Source organism: Lissotriton helveticus, chromosome 6 (genome assembly GCF_964261635.1).
Source record: "Lissotriton helveticus chromosome 6, aLisHel1.1, whole genome shotgun sequence".
In the NCBI taxonomy this organism is placed as follows: domain Eukaryota; kingdom Metazoa; phylum Chordata; class Amphibia; order Caudata; family Salamandridae; genus Lissotriton; species Lissotriton helveticus.
In genome coordinates, this window is record NC_136067.1 from 1,495,369,917 (window position 1) to 1,495,391,630 (window position 21,714).

Sequence of the window (21,714 nt, forward strand, 5' to 3'; positions counted from 1 at the left end):
AGGTACCACTTTTTCCGGATCTGCGCTGCTGGCGCGGAAAAAAGAAGAACTGACGTCAGCACGCGGAGGCGGCGTTTAAGTACTCCGACGACGTCATCATGGCGCCCACGACGCTGACGACGGATGCGGAGCCGCAGACGACACCTACCGACGCGCAAGGGTACTGCTACACAAAAATTTCCGGATCCAGTCTGACGCCTGGGGATATTCTAAGGTAAGGAATCTAATACTAACCTGTTTCTTTCAGATATGCCAAGACGGAGCCGCTCTCAGAAATAGCATAAAGGGAGCCTGAGCATAAGCTTGGGCAACCCCCAAATTAAATGCCATAGCACCCATGGTACCCAGAATGTGCTACAGAGGGGTACATAGCCCCTTGAAAAACTCCATAGATCGCATTTAGATAAATCGATGGATCCTGCCCCGGGCCAGGGAAAGGTGGATAAACGCCTGGTGAAGGCTCAGGCACAGGCAATTATCGGACTTGGGCCAGTCGGCGCCGGCGGTGGAGCCACTGGAGTCGACAACTCATCTGACACTGGAACTCCTCCCTCTGGAGCCGGAGAATGTGCCGAAGTCAGGGATGGAGCCGGCGTCGGAGAATGAGCTGGCGAAGCCACGGGCGAAACCGATTTTACCGGAGAACCCTGATTCGAGGGAGAGGGTGACACGAAGTCTTTACGACGTTGAGGAGCTGGCGAGGGCGACTTCAGCGTCGCACCTCTATCTGAATGGTGTTTTGAAGATTGCCTCTTCTTCTTCTTCTGCTTCTTAGATCTAGAAGCATGCCCCGACGTCGACTTCGAGCCCGACCTCGACCTGGAACGAGATCACGACCTTCTTCTACCTCTCAACAGCAGGCACATCCCTTGACGTCCTGATCCGACGACAGGCACCAGAAACAATATTCATGTGGATCTGTAAAAGACATGTGTCCTCCACACTCCCTGCATGGCTTGAACCCGGACTTCCTCGACGACATTCTCGAAAAGGAAACCAGAAGAAGACCAGAAATACAAGCAGAAACACAAAGTAGCAAGTGAAACCACGGAGAGTACAAGAAAAACTGTTAGCGTCGACGGTGCGGAAAAAAGGGAACTGACGTCATCACGCCGACGAGACTCTCTTATGACTCCAGTGACGTCAGCGGAGTCGTGAGCGGAGCCATTATTCTGTGACGTCGTCCTCGTCGGCGTGGAGAGCTAAAAAAAAATTTGAATGTTGCTGGCGCAGGAGATATTCACAAGGTGAGGAATCCACTGGCAGATGTATCCATCAGAATGATAGTTTTGTGAGGTTAAGAGATGTAACGAAACGGAGCGGAGTTCTAAAAAAAAGTACGGTGAGCTTCAGGGGAGTCATGGAGGTTGGAAATGTGGTTGAGTGATTGTTAGTTTATAGTAACACTGAGGGGAGAAATAGAATGAATGTGGAAGGGGGCGAGGTGCAAGAATGAGGGAGTGTGTTAAAAAGACGATATGGGAGGATTTGTGTGAACGAGGAGGAGAATAGATGTGTAAGAGGTTATGTAGAAGTATGTTTAAATTAGTGTTGTGAGAAGTGGCGTGAACACGGATGGGAAGTTTAAAATAAAACAAAATAAAAAAGATTCACGTAGTTGTGTGGTGACGAACATAGCCATATTGAAGGGGGAGAAATGAGAGGCTGAGCAGGGTGTCATTATTTACTTTAATTATTCATTTTGCTTGTATATGAACACAGCATGGAATTTAGGATGGGCTAAATAGTTATAGGATTTGCATAAGTTGCGCATTGTATCAATGAAGTGACAGTGTTCTGTTTGGTAACAGCGTTATGTTTTATTGTCATTTGATAGTGTCCCCTGACGAAGGGCGCTTGCAGCCCAAAATGCATTGGGTTTTAAATAAACCGTGCTTGGAAAGAACCTTTGCATCTGTTGTGTTTAGGCCAGAGGTCCGGATAGACACAGTTTTTACATGAGAAGTCTGGAAAATGGCAATATATTCCGTGTGTGGCTTATAGTACAAGCTGAGCGACAACACAGGAGTAAAATGTTGGCGTAAATGTGATAAATGGATTAAAAATGGAGCAATAGTTGAATAATAAGCCATGAAGGCGCAACATAGCTGTGCGATTGGTTTGGGACGAGAGGTGCCATGCCCACAACACACTGCCCTGGCATACCTCAGTCACCCCTCTAGCTGGGTGCCCTATGCCAGTGGTGTGGGTACAGGTGCATGAGCCCTGTACCCCTACAGTACCCAGGTCCATTCCTGGGCACTGTAAGTGCACTGCTGCCATTAAGAGTATATGGTGCTGGGAGGTCCTTTTCACAAACTCCACAGCACCATGATGGCTACACTGAAGACTGAGAAGTTTGGTATCAAACTTCTCAGCACATTAAATCCACACTGATGCCAGTGTGGGATTTAATGTACAATGCACAACAGAGGGCAACTTAGAGTTGCCCCATGACACTAACCCACAACCCGTGTCCTGACTGAGAGGCTACCTAGGCTGCCACCCAGCAGACATGTTGCTGGACCCCTGGGTAGAGAGCCATTCGCTCTCGTGGGCCTGCAACAATGCCCATCCTGTTGCAGGCCGAGGGGCGAGGTGGTAGGCCTCTGCCCCCAGGATTGGCAGAGGTAGCTTCAAAGGCATGCCGCCTTTGTGAGCTTTTCCTGGCCACTTGCTGTACTCAGCAACTGGCCCCCACCGGTTCTAACCCCCACTCTGGCGGGAAGACAGGCGGTAAAACCTAAGTGAGGAAAGGGGGTGTGCCAGCCTCTGCCAACCCCACCACTCAGGTGGGGGAGGCGCCGGGAAGCACAACTCCGGGCTCTCGCTATCTTGAGAATGGGGAGCCCTACCCAATCGGAGACAGGCTCCTGCCCCCCTCCCACTGGAGAGTGGCTGGATAGGGGGTGTACTCCCCCCAGGGAATGGACCCATTGGTCCCTGACCTTCCCCTACCTGTAATGCCCCTAAATTTAGTATTTAGGGGCACCCTGAATCTTCCTTACTCTGTTCCCGATTCCGAAACTACAAGAAGAAAGAAGACCTGCCGTGGAGCTGCTAACAAGAGGACAACACCAACTGACTTGGCCCCAGCCCTACAGGCCTGTCGACCCTCGAACCTGCTGCTGCTAAATCCCGGCGTCTCCTGTCGTCAGCAACCTCGAAAACCCCAGAGGACCTGACTGCCTTGCTCATCCAAAAACTGGGACTCCCACGAGCAGTGGTTCTGCTCAAACATCAACAACCCCTGGTGCCAGCCAGGACCTGCGAATCCAGCACACTCTGCACCCGCCGAGCCCTGCCTGTGCCTGAAATAACAAAGACCACAATTACGTCCCCCCGGCGATTGTGACTACAAATCCAGCACCCAAGGACCCTCAATGCTCCTGTCGACGCCTGCAGCCTCACAACCAGGGACCCTTCCAACCGAGACCAGCTGAGGGTAAGATTTCCCGACACCAAAAGACACCTCTGCACCCGGCGCCCCACGGCCCCCTGTGCCCAACTCCTCGGTTACTACCTACCCTATAGCTTCCCAACTTACCTCTCGAAGTGGTGGTCACACCTGAAGAATCTCCGTCCCCGAGCTTGCAGCCTTTGTTCGTCTTGCAGCTTTCCCATTGAAATACATTGGGCGCCCGACGGCCCAAAAGCACCCTGCCGCCAGAGTGCCACTGGAAGTGCAGCATCTGTCCTATTCTACTTCCCTACTTGCCCTGTGTAAGTGACCAGGAGCCCAGCTCCCACAGCCGTGTGGCCTGCCTGCTAGCAGCCACCAACCAAGGGCCCCCTGCCCCCGGTAGGCTAACATTGGGCCTACTCACTCTGCACCCGGCTGCCCCTTTGCCGCTGAGGGTGTAACAACTGTACCTACCTGACCCTGGGAGACCCCTGAGTCTTACCCCAGAACCTTAACTCTGCCAGTCGAGTACTTACCCAAAGACCGATAACTTGATTTTCTCCATAGGGTAACATTGGCTTGTTTTCACTTTGAAATTTTTCCAAGTGTCAAGTTTTGAAACTTTAAAATATTCTCCAAAAATCATCCGATCAACGAAAACGAAATTACTCACCTGTTACCAGGAGAGATCCCAGTGCTGGATCTTTTACTCCAGCACTGACCCTAAAAAGTAATTACAACTGTGATTTTCCGATAACCTGATTTTCTCCCATAGGATAACATTGCCTGGTTTTTACCAGAAACTCTTCTAAGTGTCGATTTTCTAAACATACAAATATTCCGTAAAAATCGCCTGTGTAACAAAAACTATTTCTTTCAACTGTTTACAGGAGATGCAGTAAGAAAAACCTATGCAAAGTAATTGGTATAGCCTTTTACTTAAAACTCCCATTGAGCTCAATGTTATTATTGTGTTAAGTTTGTTGCATATTGCAACAACTGTACCTATTGCATTCAAACGTCTATTGCTCATTGAAAATATTCAACTGCAACATCTCATTCTGAGAAAGTATTTTTATACCTACTTGTGGTTCTAAAATAAAACAATATATTTTTATATTAAAAAAACAATTGGCCTAGAGTTCAGTTCTTGAGTGTGAGACCATTTGCTGACTGAGTGTGTACAACAAATGCTTTACACTGTCCTCTGATACTGCCTTACTGTTCGACCAAGCTACCACTTTAGGGAGTAAGGTTATATTTAACTTTAGCCCCTGCCAAACCTCTGGGGACTGTGGACTCTGTGCACACTGTACCTTACTTTGGAACAGTATATACAGAGCCACTTTCTTACAGACGGCCATCGGCCAAAAGTTGTGGCATCTTTGCAAATTGGGCAATTCACACAATCCTGATGTTCTTTGCCCTGCTTTACCCCCTTGTGTGAGAAGTTGGCCTGATATATAGTGCTCACTATTCTAGTGATCACTTTGTATCATACCAAACAACCCTCATTGATGATTGGTTGTAAGTCAACCTTTCAGACCAGCTATCCTAGTAGCATGGACACGAGCAGTCTTCAGGCTAAACTCTAGAGGGCGTGTTAAGCCAGCTGTTTTACCATCACATATACCCCTTGAACACCAAGTGAAAGGACACCACACAAGTTGTTATGAAAATAAAGGATATTTATTTATAACAAGTCTACCCTGAACTCTTTATGAGTCAGGGAGCTAAGCACAATACAAAACTCTTACGAAAATACTTCAAGTTGCACAATTTACACAAATGCCCGAGGGGCACGAAAAACCATATACACAAAAAGTGGAATGCGAAATGCTAACAGGTAAGTAACAAGATCCAGAGGCTTCAGGATCGCTAGGACTACACTACTGAACCCTAAGGTTAGGAGCAGGAGGTCTAGGGAGATCGTGTGCAGAGTGTGCACTCTCACGCGAGATGCGGGAAGAAGTCTATGGATGCTAGCGTTTCTAAAGTTAGTGTTATCGGACGAATCCGACTAGTTAGGCTGAAAACGAAAAAGGATCTGGACACTTAGATAGTGAACCTACGTTGGAGCACCGAAATGCTCGAGTTACCTAGCCCAGGGGCTGCGGCTGCATAGGGTTCAAAAGACGTCGGGAATCCTCGTTACAGTCTATGGAGCCTGAAAGAAGAAGTTGCTGGCAGGCGACCAGTGATGAAGTTCGATGGGACCCAAGCCTGGATCGGAGTCGAAGATGACCTGAAAGCAGAGGGGACTCAGTTCTTAATCACTAGCCAGTGATCAGATGGGCACCAGGATGGCCCCGGATGAAATCACCTCGACCAGGTGGGTGGGCGACGCTGGGCTCTGCAGTCTCTCCGACCAGGAGGCGTTGTCGGCGACCAGGATGGAGGGGCGTGCTGTCCCACGAAGGTGTCTGCTGTCGGCGCTGCTGAAACCAGGATTGGAGCAACAAGCCTTGGCAAAGTCAAGCCCACGCGGTGGGCTTAAGATGGCGTCTGGAGTGGACCAGGAGGGTCCAGGGTACTTCTTGTTGGACAGGAAGCAAGGGCCAGTCTAGGGGACCTAGACCAGCGGTGAAAACGTCGTGGTACGTCGTCAAGAGGGTCACTAGCCAACGGGCAGGTGACCGGACAACGTGGCAAGCAGCAAAGAAGCAGAAGGGCCCCACGCAGATCTCTTGGATGCTGGGAGGCTGTACTTCGGTGCTGGAGCTGCTTAGGGTTAGGGCTTCTCAAACCCCAGTGTACTTACTCGAGGGTCTCTCGGGGGTCGTGCTGGAGAAGCGTCGTGCAGGTCTTGAAGATGGCCGGTCCCACGGGTCTCGTCGCACCCACGAATATCAGCTGTGCTGGATGATGTAGGTAGAGGTCAGAGAGGGCAGGGAATCCGGGTCTCGTCGAGCTGGGCAGTCTTGATCCAGAGGATGGACTTACAGCAAACCGCAAGAGCTTCGATGGTGCCTGCTGGTGCAGGGTGGCTACTCCTTAGCCACAAGGGAGAGTCGTCAGAAGAGTCAAGAGTTCCTTTCGTGGAAAGTAGTTTCAAGACTCAGAATTATCTAATTTGGGAAGGGGTCCTGCTCCTACCTTTATGCTAAGAAAAGGGGCTGGCACGCGACTAAGTCCTGCCCTATGGGTGGGACTAGGAGGGGGGTGGTTACACCCCTCTCCTTTGTCCGGTCTCTCCCCAGCTCAGGGGCTGGTGTGCTCCAGGAACTGGTTTGAGCCGGCATATGCACAGTGAGCCACTTGCAGTCACCTTCCTTTCAGCCCTGCCTACCTGGGATACACAAAATTCTGTCTGGGATGGTGCTAGCACCGTTCCTGACAGGAAACCCTTTGTCCAGGCCTCCGTTGCTGGAAGGACTCCCAGCAGCAGGAGGGCAGACTTGTGTCTCGGTGGCAGCATCCATTTTGTGGAGCTGAGGCTGTCTGACTTTAACCGGGGTTCACAGTTACATACATGTCGTGTCCCTCTAGAAGGGTGGAATGCTAACCCCGTCGCCAGAATTGGTGAGGGGTTAGTATTCCAATTCGTATGACACCTTACTCGACATGTTTTGATAAAGCTATACCAAAGTTAGCATTTAACCGCGAGGATTATATTGCACTTAAGAGTATATGGTATAGCGTTATCATGGAACAGCTATTTGGACTTGGTTCCGCAAGCTGCAAACGGGCTCAGCTCATGCCAGAGCACCATCTCACATAATTCCAAGCACTCTGCCTTCAGGATTGATAAGGCCTGCCATAGGAGTGACTGATAGGAATATATGTGTCCATTTTAGGGTTAGATATAGGAATACTATATCTAAAGCAAAGGGTGTTTATACCACCTTGCCCCAGCTGTCGTGCAGCCAGTTGTGTCTGTTTGGGTGGCCAGCCAGGGGTGGCATAATACATGCTTCAGCCCCTGGTAGGCCCTGGGTACACCTATGCCCTGGATACCTAAGGTATGCTGTACAGGGACTGATAAGGTGGCCCAGTACCAATGGGTAAAATGCACCTAAGGTACATGGTTGTAATTTAGAGAGAGAACAGCTAGGCTGTGGGTCTGATTAGCAGGCCCACAGCCAGGGAAAGTCGTAAATCAGTGAAGCAAAAAGCAAAAATCTGGGGTGGCCATGGGATTGCAGACCCCACTCTCCTACACCTTGGACGAATAGAAGAGACCTTGAAACCAAGGAGAGGGGCTCATATAGTTCAGAAGAGACAGAGCACCAATAACAATGTAGTTAAAAATATTTTACCCTTTGGACTTGGAATCTAACTTATACATCAGATACACATATACCATACTCATGCACTTGGAACAACTCCAAAAGGGGAACAGTCAATGATATTGCTGATCTTTCCTTTATTACTGAAGCAGAAAATATTAAAAAGTTCACAATAACAAATCAATACATTTCAATGTTAAAAATGGTACCAAAATTCCCACAATCTAAAAAAGTACAATTAAAATCCATAGTTCCTAAGAAACATTACATCAATATTTAATTTTAGCAGCTTTCTGTAATAAAGGAAAGATCATCAATATCATTGACTGTCCCCCTTTTGGAGTTGTTCCAAGTGCATGAGTGTGGTATATGTGTATCTGATGTATAAGTTAGATTCCAAGTCCAAAGGGTAAAATATTTTTAACTACCGAATAAGAGACTCCATTAGCTGGACCCGAAAGAGTTTTAAGCTTTTACATTAACCGCACCAAAGATCATCGGAAGGATGATAATCTTTTTGTGGGGTTGTGTTGGTAAAAAAAGGTGCAGAAATGGACTCTGTGAAGGTAGATAGTCCTTTCCATTAAGATCTGCTTTGCATTGGCCAAAAACAGCCTTTGATAAGGTTGAGGGCCCATTGTAGCAGGGCCATGGGTGCCATCACCGCATTGGCACACAGTGTGTCTGTTCTTGACATCTGCTGGGCCACGGCATAGATGTAAAGTGCACATTTTCACAAAGCATTACTGCTGAATGACCAGGTCCAACGAGAAGGGCATTTCTCGCATTCGGTCCTGAAGGATTTTTTGGTTGACCGCACTCCATTGATCCTTCACCTTGGGAGATGGTGCTTTGGTATCTATTCCAATGTGAGAAGGTTAGCTGTATCTGCCAGAAGAACAAGTTACTTACCTAACGCTCTTTCTGGTATATACTTTGTCTTAACTGCAGACTCCTCTCTGCCCTCCTCCCTCCCCCCTCCCCCCTCCCCGTTCTGTGTCCTGGTCTCTGGCCAGTTTAAAATGTGTTCACACTGGTAATTCCATCAGTTGTGCGGTCTTACTCCGAGGGCTTGGAAAGAGTCAAGTAAGAAACTTAAGTTGGTGCACAGGGGTGGCACTTGTATGTGGCTTGTCTTTCACTTCTGGAGCAGACAAAGCCAACACAGCGTTGCACTGAGTCACCAATTGATGCTCTCTATCACTCCTAAGAAAACATTCTGGATCCATTCTAGCATCTGTGAATATTGTAAAGGTGAGGAATCTGCGGTTAGAGTATCCACCAGGAAAAGCATTACTGAAGGTAAGTAACTTGTTCGTTTAAGGCACTTTGCATGGTACGCAAAGCAATTGTCCTTAGGATCTCACGTCTTGGCTTCAGTACAACCCTGGGTCCATCACATTAAAGCAGAGCTATTGGTATTGCCAATGTTCTTTTTATTGTGGCTCATGCCAAAATTCCTGGTGACAAGAGGTCCTTAGGTTTGTTTGGGGGGGGACACCTCCTTAATATGCTTTCCAGGAACGCTTCCAGGAACGCTTAATGTGTATTTGAGTGACCCACAAGGGAGTGAAGTGCAGATAGGAGATATTTTGGAGGACATTTGTCATCTTTTTTAACAGTTTCTTTTTTTTCCGGTCTCAAATACAGCATGTTGAGTGTGAACAATGGAGAAAATTGTCATAATGTATTTCTAATGTCTTTTTGTATCCTTGTTTTTTATTTAGACAACATTGCTTGATCTTGATGCATTGGCAAGACACCTAGCTGACTGTATTCGCAGGTAAAAAATATCAAAAATATTTCAAGGAAAACAATATAAATAACATTGTGATTACATAGTGTATGGTTTGTGTGTTATTTAAAGTGCAATCCATTAACAACAGCCGTAGTTTGAATGTGTAATCGCTGTTTTTAAGTATGATTGATACAAGGTGAGATTATCCATTACCCTCCAGCTCGCTAACTAACTACAAGCCGCCTTATCTTACTTCAGTCTGTCCGCATACTCAATAAACAACCACATGTATTTCACACTGACAGATACCATAAAACTTCACACTACAAACTCTCAAAATAACACCAAAAGTACATTTGAAGCTTATCACACACACACAATCCCACTAACCATCCAGAAATACAAAAGAATGTAAATTCCAACTAACTATTGTCATTATGAACCCAGAAAATAAACCATCATGCAATTTCTGTGGTCCTCACCTAATGAATTTCCTCCAGGTGCCAGACTAGATCTGGTTCTGGAATATTTATAATAGTGCTTCTCGCGGACACATGGTGCTATAGCTCCTAGTCTGTGCCGACCCCTCTCCATATATGGCATCACAAAGCCATAAATAGAACAGCCTGATGCCCATTTCCCTATTTTCTGCACCTTTTGCTTGCTATGAATATGATGTGCTGAAGTTTTTTCAGTGCTATATATCCAGTTTCTGGCTGTTCGAGTTTCCTTTTGGTCTTTCTTAGTTCCAGTGTCTAGTGGGTGAGTTATGTGCTGTCTTTGTCCCTGTTTAGTTTTTGCTTTCAAAGCCACTGCCCAAGTCTCCTGTGGATGGATGGTGTCCCCTCCAATGGATTGTGTAAGCCAGCAAGGGTTTCCAGCTGCTGAGGTAAGTTCAAGGACACATCTTCATTGCTGGGGTTGCTCTCCATTGATCCTCTTATGTCAATCTAGTTGAGAGGTGTTCTCCTTAGTCAGCATCTCTCTTGACCTTGGGCCCAGTCATCTGTTTGAGGTTGCGCCTCGATTCTGACCTTGATGTAATCTCTGGGCCCTGTTAGGCATAGATCCACTGCTCGGCTCCATCCCAGTGCCATGTCTGGTGATAACACATCTGCTCTGGGCTTTTTTTTTTTCCTCATAGTGCTAAAAAACTCAAAATGGGATACCTCCAAGGACTCCATGTCATACTTTGCCAACCTTTCCGATAGGCAATGGAGAATGATAGAGCGTTCCCTTGCTGATAACACCAATACCTTTTCCAATCTCGTTCACTTTATCCAGTTTCATCCGATACAGTTACTAGGCAGATTTGGACCAGCTGTGTTTTGTCTTAATCATTGGACCCAGTATCTTTTTCTCTCCAAATTAACAAATTTGCCCATGTCTTCACCTTACTTTTTAAATCACAAGCCATGTCACTCTCACTAATATATATATCACATTTCTTAAAAGTTCTGAGAATACTGGAGGGTCTTCTGATTTCAAAAGCCTATAAATTTCTCTCCTGGCCAAAATAATCACATAAAATATAAAATTATACATAGGTGTGTTCATATGATAATCATTTGGTAGACCGAAGAAAATCAGGCTAATACTTATATCGATTGGTCTCTCCAAAACCGATTCCAAAAAAGCACATACCTCATTCCAATAGGGTTTGATTTCTGTACATTCCTTGAATATATGAACATCATCTGCGTCTGGGAATTTACACCTCGGACAGCTGTGTACTGTCCCCGTCACCTTAGTCAACTTTTCTGGAGACCAGTATACTCTATGAGCTGTATAGAGATGATTTCTCCTTAGTGCAGCAGGTTTTACTAAATCTTGTAACATTACAAAAGAGTCTGACCAAATCTTATATACATCTCTTCTATTCCCTCTGTTCTCTCCGTATTCCTCCCCCCATAATCTGCTTACTTCCGTTTTTCCCTGGTCTTCCGCATTGAGCAATGCTCCGTACCAATATGCAACTTCCTTTTTCCAGATACCACCTCTGGCCATTTGATCTAATACCTCTGTATGAGCTTCCTCGGCCTGCCAAGTCTGTGTCGACCACCAGTATGAAATCTGAGTATTTAAACCTTGTCAACAATCCTTGGGTTAACCTACTTAGTGCCTCCCAGCTCATCAGATTACGACCATCTTGTAAATCACCCCAACGCTTTATTCCCCCTCTTTTAAGAGGTGCACTCAGTTGATCTTGTAGGCACTCAGGAGTGCCGGGGGAATCCCACACTGGAGCATGTGTCACATAATACGGAATATCCATTTTGTTCCTTATGAACATCCATGTTTTCAGGGCGGCCCTTAATATTTTTAATCTTACTTTTTTGTTGAATTTTGGTTCACCATACTTGTACAGGAAAGAGACCTGGCCTTGAGACGTATCTCGTAACATGGCTCTAAACAAAAGACCTAATGATGAAGAATCTGGGTTTAAAATGAAAAGCATAACAGTAATGTAATAAATCTGGTAAGGCTAACCCACCCACTTTGAGGCCTCTTCTCATTTTTTCCAGGCTATCCTGGAACCCTTTGTTGCCCATATAAAAGTACCAATTTTACCTTGCAGTTTGGCAATATCTTCTCTCTTAAAGGTTAAGGGAATTGTGTTATATAGAAAAGTTATTTTCGGCAAAATGATCATTTTAACAAGGTTTACTCTCTCATAGATGTTTAAGGGGAGATATGTCCATCTAGTTAGTAAACTGACAACTTCCTTCGAAGTCCTCTTCCAATTTACATTTGGAATGTCCTCTAAGTTCTGCACTAGGTGAACCCCTAAATACCTCATTCGAGACTTTGCCCCTGGGTAGATGTTAAGTTGATTCCACTCCATTATTTCAGTCTTGTCTTTATTGATTGTGTATCCCGAGACTCGTCCGAATTCTTCCGCCATCTCAAATAACCGCGGTATAGTTTCTATGGGATTGGTTGTCAGCCGCTAAAGGTGGATGGCGGCATCCTGCCTTAAATTGCTAACAATAGGTTCAATATAAAGGTTAAATAATAACGGTGACAGGGGACACCCCTGTCTTGTGCCTCTCCCAACATTGAACCAATCTGTCAACACCCCATTCACCAATACCTTAGCTTCTGATAGATACATCTGCCATGAGGATTCCTCACCTTGTGAATATCCCCCTTGCGTCAGCAATGTTCGGAATTTTTCTTCGTAGCACGCCGGCGTGGACGACGGCATAGGAGCACGGCATCGCGCGCGACTCCGTCTGATGTCACCGACTCCTTATTAGACCCACATCGGAGTGATGACATCAGTTCCCTTTTTTCTGCGTCGTCGACGCTAACGGTTTCTGGGATCTTCTGCGACACATAGTATCTTCTTTCTATTTCGTGTTACTATTTCTCTGTTGAGTGTTTCTTCTTCGTCGAGGATGTCGTCGAGGAAGACGGGGTTCAAGCAGTGTGGGTCATGCGCGCGCATGATGTCGATCACCGATCCACATGGCGATTGTTTGTGGTGTCTTGGATCGAACCATGATGTTAAGAACGGTTGATCCTGCTTCAAAATGAACCCTAAGGCCTTACGAGAACGTGAAGCAAAACTTCTTCTAGCAAAGGTAAAAGGAAGAGAAACTGGTAGATCATCGAGGTCGACGTCCAGACGCTCGAAGTCGAGACAGAAGTCGCGATCGAAGTCGAGGTCGAGCCGGCTTCGAGATCGAGGTCCAGAGCGAGGTCGAGGTCCAGAGATAGATCGAGATCCGGATCCAAGTCGGCTACGGGTCATGCTTCTGGCTCTTCGAAGAAGAAGCACAAGAGGAGAAAACATAGCTCGAGACATCACTCTGGTGAAGACTCTTCAGATTCGAAGAAAAAGTCTCGAAGACATCATAAAGACTTTTTATCTCCTTTTCCTTTAGAGTCTCTTCGAGGTTCCCCGACTCCGGAGCAAGAACCTGATCCGGAATCACACCATTCTTCGGTTCATGAAGAGGAAGAAGAAGTTCCTCGGACTCCGACTCCGGTAGAAGTCCCTGTAAATCTAGAAGGCCAGGATGAACCGATGCCGGAGCAACCTCCTTCGGAACAACCAGTTGGTTCGTACCCTCCTTTTCCTGGTCCGGGACAGGACCCCTCGCATTTTCTTAATGCACTGTTTGGAGTCTATACTAGAGCAATGTACCCCACTGGTGCACCGGCTGGTCCCATGGGTCCATTGTCTTACAACTTAGGCATTCCTCAAGCTTACGCCCGGCTCCCTTTATGCCGTTTATGCCGGCACCTTATACACCTTGGCTCGGTACGGCTGCGCCGTGGTCGTCGACTCCGCATACGGCTTCGCCGACTCCAGATCGACCTCGTGAATCTAATCGAGGTACCACGCCGGTTCATGGATCTCATCCTCCAGCTGCCCCGGCTCCTCGCTCGACGCCGGATCCGACTCCGTCGGAGTCGTTACCGGATCCGTCGACTTCGATTCGTATGGAATGGTCGAGGTGCAGAGCTCAGCGCCTCTTGGAGGAAAAGGAGTATAAAGATCCTGAAGTGGAGGAAGGTGAACTTCTGGATCAAGGTGACTATTTTGAGGACCTTCATAGTGCCAGTGGCCTGGAACTTTCTCCCGAGTGGGGTTTGCCATCAGTTTGTGATGCACCATCAAAAGACGTAACACCTTACCATATTGTGATTAGAAAGGCTGCGGATCTACTTAATCTGACCTTGCCTACTGTTGAATACAAACCTAACATTCTCACAGAGGTTTTACATTCACCCTCGTCCATAATAGAGCCTACACTTCCATTCACTGAGGCTTTAACTGAACCAATAATGGAGGTTTGGAAGAGACCATTGACTGCACTTGCGGTTTCCAGATCTGTAGCAAGACGTTACAAAGTGGCACCTGGTGACCCCGAGTTTCTCTCTTCACATCCTTCTCTGGAGAGTCTGGTGGTTCAGGCTGCTTGTTCCAACAGATCGGCAGGTTCATTTGCTCAAGTACCAGCAGACAAGGACTCAAAAAATTGGACCAGTCTGCTAAAAAGATTTTCTCCTCAAGTAGCAACTCTCTAAAATCTACTAGTGCTACTTGCCTGCTAGGGAGATATGTACATGCTTTGATGGACTCTGTGAAGCAATTATCATCTAAGCTTCCTGAGGATGATAGAAAAAACTTTAATGAAGTAGTCTCCGACACTCAAGCTGCAGCTCGCTTAGTCATTCAGAGTGGCATGGACACGGCAGACTCTGTTGCCAGAATTATGGGTTCTACTGTTGCCACCAGAAGGGCTGCATGGCTAAAATCTTCTGATTTTTCAGCAGACGTTCAATCCACTTTAATGGACTTGCCTTTTGATGGGACAGGCCTCTTTGGAAAGAAAGCGGATGTGGCTTTGGAGAGATTCAAAGATAGCCGGGCTACAGCAAGATCTTTGGGTCTTCAGGCTAGAGGTTCTGCCACTAGGAAGTTTAGGGGATTTGGTAGATCCACTTTTCGTTCCTATAAGCAAGGCCAGCAGCAACAACAGCAGCAGAACCCTTTGTATAAATCATACAGAGGTAAACAAAGGGGATGTGCTCGTGGACGCCAAGCCTCCTCCTCCTCTACTTCCTCCAATAATACCCACCCCCCACCTACAACAGCAAAGCAGCCCTAGATCCGCTATTCTGGATCATGCGGGTCCGGTAGGGGGTCGGCTTACTCATTTTCTACGGGATTGGGAATCGGTTACATCATATCTTTGGGTTCTCAATCTCGTAGAAAATGGGTATGCTCTTCTTTTCCAGGAGTTCCCTCCCAATTACCCTCCTTGCCAAGGTTATTGTTCGGAGGACCACCTGCTTTTCCTGCAGGAAGAAGTCCTGCCACTGTTTCGAAAAGGTGCAATAGAGGTGGTTCCAGAGCAGGAAAGGGGTCAGGGGTGCTACTCCCTGTATTTCCTGATCCCCAAGAAGGATGGCAGGTTTCGGCCAATCCTGGACCTCAGGATTTTGAACCTCTATCTCAAGCAGGAGAAGTTCAAAATGCTCACACTTGCACAGGTTCTTCAAGCGCTGTTGGAAGAAGACTGGATGGTGTCGATCGACTTGCAGGATGCGTATTTTCACATCCCCATTCTGAAGTCGCACAGAAAGTATCTCCGTTTTACGGTGGGATCGCAGCACTACCAGTTTGCAGTTCTTCCTTTTGGGCTTACTACTGCGCCTCGAGTTTTCACCAAGGTGATGGCAGTGGTGGCTGCACATCTCAGAAGGTCGGGGATTCCTGTATTCCCCTATCTGGACGACTGGCTGACATGCTACATCATCTGCAAGAGACAACTCGGTTGTTGCACAGGTTGGATTTTTCGATAAACGTACCCCAGTCTCACCTGGTGCCCTCCCAGCGCAACCTGTTCATAGGTGCGGTACTGGACACTACTGTATGTCGTGCATTCCCTCCTCCTCAAAGGATTCGCGACATACAGGAGATGATTCCTTTATTTTACAATGGAGCGGTTGTTCCAGTCCTGAAGGTCCTTCGTTTGCTCGGTCTGATGGCTTCTTGCATTCTGTTGGTCAACCATGCACGCTGGCACATGAGGGCACTCCAGTGGTGCCTCCGCAGGCAGTGGTTTCAACACAACGGAGATCTCGGGAGTCAGTGAGGATCTCCAGAGAAACTGCAGCGGATTTGTCTTGGTGGGGCGTGGAAGGCAATCTGTCTCAGGGAAAGCCTTTCCATCTTCCTCCTTCTGTTGCCACAGTGATAACGGATGCATCCACTCTAGGGTGGGGTGCTCATCTGGGGGATCTGGAGATTAAAGGTCTTTGGTCTCCGGAGGAGAGGTTGTTTCATATCAACCTTCTAGAGTTGCGGGCGATACGTCTGGCGCTCAAGGCCTTCCTCCCTTCCCTTCCCTTCGCGGTCAGTCGGTTCAGGTCCTGACGGACAATACGACCGCGATGTGGTACATCAACAAGCAGGGAGGAGTAGGGTCGCAGTGTCTCTGCAGAGAGGCTCTGCGTCTCTGGTCCTGGGTTCAGGATCATCAGATTTGTCCGATGGCAAATCATCTGGCCGGAGTTCAGAACGTTCGTGCAGACGTTCTCAGTCGGCAGTTCTCTGCCGACCACAAGTGGAGGCTCCACCCGGAGGTTGTTTACGACATCTTTCAGATGTGGGGGACTCCTCGGGTGGATCTGTTCGCCACTTGCGAGAATGCTCACTGCCTGTCATTCTGCAGTCTCCAGTATCCGATGCAAGGAGCTCTGGGGGACGCGTTTCAGTTGAGTTGGGGAAATCAACTTCTTTACGCGTTTCCCCCCATACCCTTGATTCCTCGGGTTCTGAGGAAGATTCGCCAAGACCGGGCCCAAGTCATATTGGTCGCCCCGGATTGGCCAAGAAGGGCGTGGTACACGGACCTTCTCCACCTCTCCTCTCACCTGCCGCTCCGTCTCCCTTTCAGGGCGGACCTCCTCTCTCAGATGGAGGGGCTAGTTCTACACCCCCACCTCCAGACATTACACCTTCATGCCTGGAGATTGAACGGGGCAACTTGAATTCCTTTTCTCTCCCTCACGATGTGGTGGATGTCATTCTTTCTGCCAGGCGTGACTCCACTAAGTCCATCTATTCGTATAGGTGGTCTAAATTTGTCTCTTGGTGTAGGGAGAGGGATGTTGACCCTTTGAAGGCTCATTTGTCTGACATTTTGCAGTTTACTCTTTCTCTGGCGCAGCAGGGATTTGCTGTTGCCACGGTCAAGGGGTATCTTTCAGCCTTATCGGCATTTCTCTGTTTGCCGAATCAGCCCTCTCTTTTTAAGTCTCCAGTGGTTTTTATGATTTTTGAAGGGTCTCACTAATAAGTTCCCTCCTTCTCCTTTTGTTGTTCCTCATTGGGATTTGAATCTTGTGTTAACATATTTGATGGGTTCCCCCTTCGAACCCTTACACAAGTGTCCCATGAGGCTTCTTTCTTTTAAAACGGTCTTCTTGGTTGCAATTACCTCGGCAAGGAGGGTAAGTGAGCTTCAGGCTCTTAGTTCCAAGCCCCCATTCTTGACCATTCATGCTGAAAGAATGGTTCTCAGGACCAGGGCTGCTTTTCTTCCTAAGGTGGTAACTCGCTTCCACCTAGGTCAATCCATTACCCTTCCTACCTTCTATCCTCCCCCACACCCTTCCAAGGAGGAGGAGAGGCTTCATCGCTTGGACCCTAAGAGAGCAGTTAGTTTCTATCTTGATAGGACTAAAGACTATCGTATTGACGATCAGCTCTTCGTGGGTTTTGCTGGCTGCAAGAAGGGCAGAGCGGTGCACAAGCGCACACTTTCCAGGTGGATAATCCTGTGCATCAAGATTTGCTACTCCCTGGCGGGTAAGGACCCTCCTGAGGGTATTAGATCACATTCAACTAGAGCAAAGTCTGCAACATCTGCTTTGTCTAGAGGTGTTCCTGTTGAGGACATTTGCAGAGCCGCGACTTGGGCCTCCCTCCACACTTTCGCGAAGCACTACTGCTTGGATACCGAGGTGAGGAGAGACGGCCACTTCGCGCGCTCTGTCCTCCAAGATTTCCTGGTATAGCAGGGTGGACACCCTCCTCCGGGAGTGGGGACTGCTGTGGGTCTCTATTCACAAGGTGAGGAATCCACATGGCAGATATATCTATCAGAAGAACAAGTTACTTACCTTCGGTAAAGCTTTTTCTGGTAGATACAGTATCTGCCTGTGGATTCCTCACTTGCCCACCCGCCTCCCCGTTGTCCGCTCTGCTATACCTGGTTTTATGTATTTATATTTTCTGGTTTTTGATGCTTTTGCTACGCACTTTGTGTGCAGTTTTGATTTGTATGTACTGTGTACACTGTACACTGTATATATGTATATTTACTGTCGTTGGTCCGTCCGGGTGCCTCGAAGGCCCGGAAAAAAGGGCGGAACTGACGTCATCACGCCGACGTGGGTCTAATAAGGAGTCGGTGACGTCAGACAGAGTCGCGCGCGATGCCGTGCTCCTATCACGTCGTCCACGCCGGCGTGCTACGAAGAAAAATTCCGAACGTTGCTGATGCAAGGGGGATATTCACAAGGTGAGGAATCCACAGGCAGGTACTGTATCTACCAGAAAAAGCGTTACCGAAGGTAAGTAACTTGTTCTTTAGGACGAAGAATAAACATTCTTGAGAGCTTGAACAAAGTTATTGGGGAATCCGAATCTTTTTAGGGTTCGCCAAAGGTATAGCCATCTAACCTGATCGAACGCTTTAGCAGCGTCTATAGCTACTATTGTCAGTGGAACTTTGTTTACTACAGCCATATCAATAGCTCCCATTACCTGAAAGGTCAACTCATTGAGCTGCCTTCCAGGTATAAAACCTCGTTGATCTGAGTGAACTACCATCTTGATAACCTTTGCCACTCTTGCCGCCAAAATACCAGTAAACAGTTTATAATCTGAATTTAATAGTGATGTGGGTCTAAAGGATTCAATTGATTGTGGGTCTTTATTGGGTTTTAAAATTAATGTGACTGTAGCTTCTGCCCATGAGTTTGGGGTGTTTTCGCCATCAACATAGATTTTATTAAACAGAATTTTCAGCATCGGTACTAAGCTCTCCAAGACTAACAGATAAAACTCACTCTGAAGCCCATCTGGTCCTGCAGCTTTCCCCCTGGTCATTTTTCTACATTGGGCCCGGATTTCTTCTTCTGTAATTCCGGCTTGTAAAAAAACATCAAATTACTCTGACAACTTGGGGAGCATAACTGCTTCTAACCATCTCTCCACTTCTTGTTCTGGGATTATATCTTCTGTGTAAAGATCGTTCATAAAACATCTTGCTTCCTCTAATATCTCATCCTCACTACATGTTAGTCTACCAGAACCCGCAAAATGAGGCTCTTTATCAAGTTCCTAGCCTTATCTGTTCTTGCCTTCCAAGCTAACAAGGAACCACACTGTTCGAGGCATGTGGGCTGTGAATTCATATCTGTGCATAGATCGCCGCCTACTGTTGGGTCCGGATGATTGCACTTTGTTGTCTTGGAAGAGTCTTTGAAGTATCACGAGATAGGTGACTCCTCCCCTAGACTACAGTGCACATGGGCATCTTCTCCATCCTCAGATTGTTTTTTTCCGCCATTGGGTTCGGATGCTAACTCCAAAACTCCAACTTCGGAATCGAAAACAAAACTTTCTAAAGGCCAAAAGGCCTTCCACTTCGACGGTATTGTTCTCGTTCCGTACCCCTCTACTCGATCCAGCTTTCCATCTTCCATCGGTCGTCGACGCGGGCCGTTGGGCTTTTTCGACGCCACGTGAGCCGACCGTCGATGGAAAGAAGCCCTTTTAAAAGGTGCCCAAAATGCCACTCCAAGTTCGCACATACTGACAAGCACTCAGTATGCAACAAGTGCCTTTCCCCAGACCATAGGGAAGAAACCTGCCCGGCCTGCGCCCAGTTTCGGTCGAAGAAAACAATACGGATCCGACGGGCCGCCAGGCAAGAAATGCAGCAACAGGCACCGGAACCGGACAACATCTTCGATGATGACCAGGACCTACCGGACGCTCAAGACTCGGACCTAGAGATCGTCACCGTCGAGGACTACTCGGACTCCGATGACGAGATCCCGCCGGGGCAAATCGTGAGTACACAGCCCCCGACACCAATAAGCCCGTTACCAAAGGCTCCGGTCGAGGATTCGCCAAAAAGACTTAGCCAAGAACATAAAAAAGTTTCGCCAGCCCCGCCATCCGGCTCGGCACTGAAACCTTCAGAGACCCCCGGGCCAAGTACCATCACCCCGAAGAAGGTTCCAGAGCCAAAAAAGGTCGTCGACCCAAAAAAGGCCGTACAGCCAAAAAGCGTTGACCACAAGAAGGCCGCTCAGCCTAAAAACGTCAACCCCAAAGAGGTAGTCGAACCGAACAGGGGCACGCAGCCTAAGGGCGCTCACCGTGTCCGTCCCCTACCTCGGAAGGGTCCAGAAACCGTCGATTCAGACTACGGCATCATCCTTTGCCGAGGCCCCATTGGCGACGCTTGCCCACCGGTAAGTCTTACAGTTTGTCACTGAGGCCTGGTCCCTGCCCTGCAGAGGGCGCGGGTTCCCCTCAGGACATGTGGCCTCGCTTGTCGCCGCCCTACCCACCGTTTCCTGGTGTCTGGTCCAGATGGAGGCCTACGCTACGGCTCTGCAGGCTTTCTTGGCCCCTCCTCCTCTTCCTGAGATGTCCGCGGACTCCTTGCCATGTGCGGGTCCTTCTGCTGAGTCGCCGGCGGCTTCGACCCCGGCACCGACTAGTTCGGCTTCTGGTGTCGTTGAGGTGCGGCCCTACAGGGTTCCCTTCTTCGACCCACGGCGCCTCTGCCTCGCCGCAAATCCACGAAAGGGGGTCCTTGTGGTGTCGCAGTAGGTTGCCGGGACTCACGGTTTGTCCCAGAGTCCCCTTCGGTCCTTTGGGCAGGCGGCGGCCTTTCCAGAGGCCGAGCCAACGCCGTACCGACGACTTTCCTTCCCGGCCCTGGTGGCGCCGCGGGTGGTGGCTCAGGTCCAGGGTGCCTCCCCGGGTCCCTCTCGGCCCTCTACGCAGGCGGCTGCCTCGTTGGAGGTCGAGTCAGCGCCGTTTCGGCGCCGTTCTTTAGCTGCCCCGGCTCCGCCCCCGCCCTGCCCCATTCTCCTAGGACGCAAGTGGTGGTGGGGGGCAAATCGGCGCCCCCAGTGACCGCTCCGGCGCCGATCGACGTCGCACCAGCACCTCTGGCGGACTCCACGACACTGTGTCGACGTCGGGTCATCAACTAGTCTTCAGAGGTCCCCTCCTCTCCGGAGGTTTGTCATCTTCTGGTCCCCTCTTCTCTGGAGACGGGACACCATGTCGTTGCTTTTCCCCGCCGTCTTCCAGAGAGGGCTCTTCGCCGTCTCCTCCGCCACAACCCTCGGACCCTCTCTTCCACAACAAGCTGTTGGTTGCTCCGCAGGCTTCTCCACCTTCCCCGAAGGCCACTCAGGCCCCCCCACTCGTCCGTGGATCTTCCATATTCAGGGGCTGGCCGTTACTTCCTCCAGCTGGACTTTGGGATGGATGGCTTAGTTTACAGCCGTCGCCCACGGAGGAATTGCTTTCTCTCCTGCGACGACCGATGGAGGCGGGTGTAGCCTTTGTCCGGGATGTAGGAGAGTGGGGTCTGCAATCCTATGGTCACCCCAGATTTTTGCTTTTTGCTTCACTGGTTTACGACTTTCCTTGGCTGTGGGCCTGCTAATCAGACCCACAGCCTAACTGTTCTCTCTCTAAATTGACATCCATGTACTTTAGGTGCATTTACCAATTGGTATTGGGACACCTTATCAGCCCCTGTACAGTATACCTTAGGTACCCA

The 21,714-nt window shown here is 48.5% G+C and overlaps 1 protein-coding gene across 2 annotated transcripts in view; it reads left to right on the forward strand.

The window, feature by feature from the left end:
* USP34 (ubiquitin specific peptidase 34) overlaps positions 1-21,714 on the forward strand; it is a 2,681,755-nt gene that overhangs the window by 1,121,304 nt on the left and 1,538,737 nt on the right. For both annotated transcript variants that reach the window (XM_078649291.1, XM_078649292.1), the window contains exon 39: positions 9,360-9,415. In XM_078649291.1, coding sequence (XP_078505417.1) covers positions 9,360-9,415 — 56 coding nt within the window. The remainder of the gene's footprint in view (positions 1-9,359; positions 9,416-21,714) is intronic.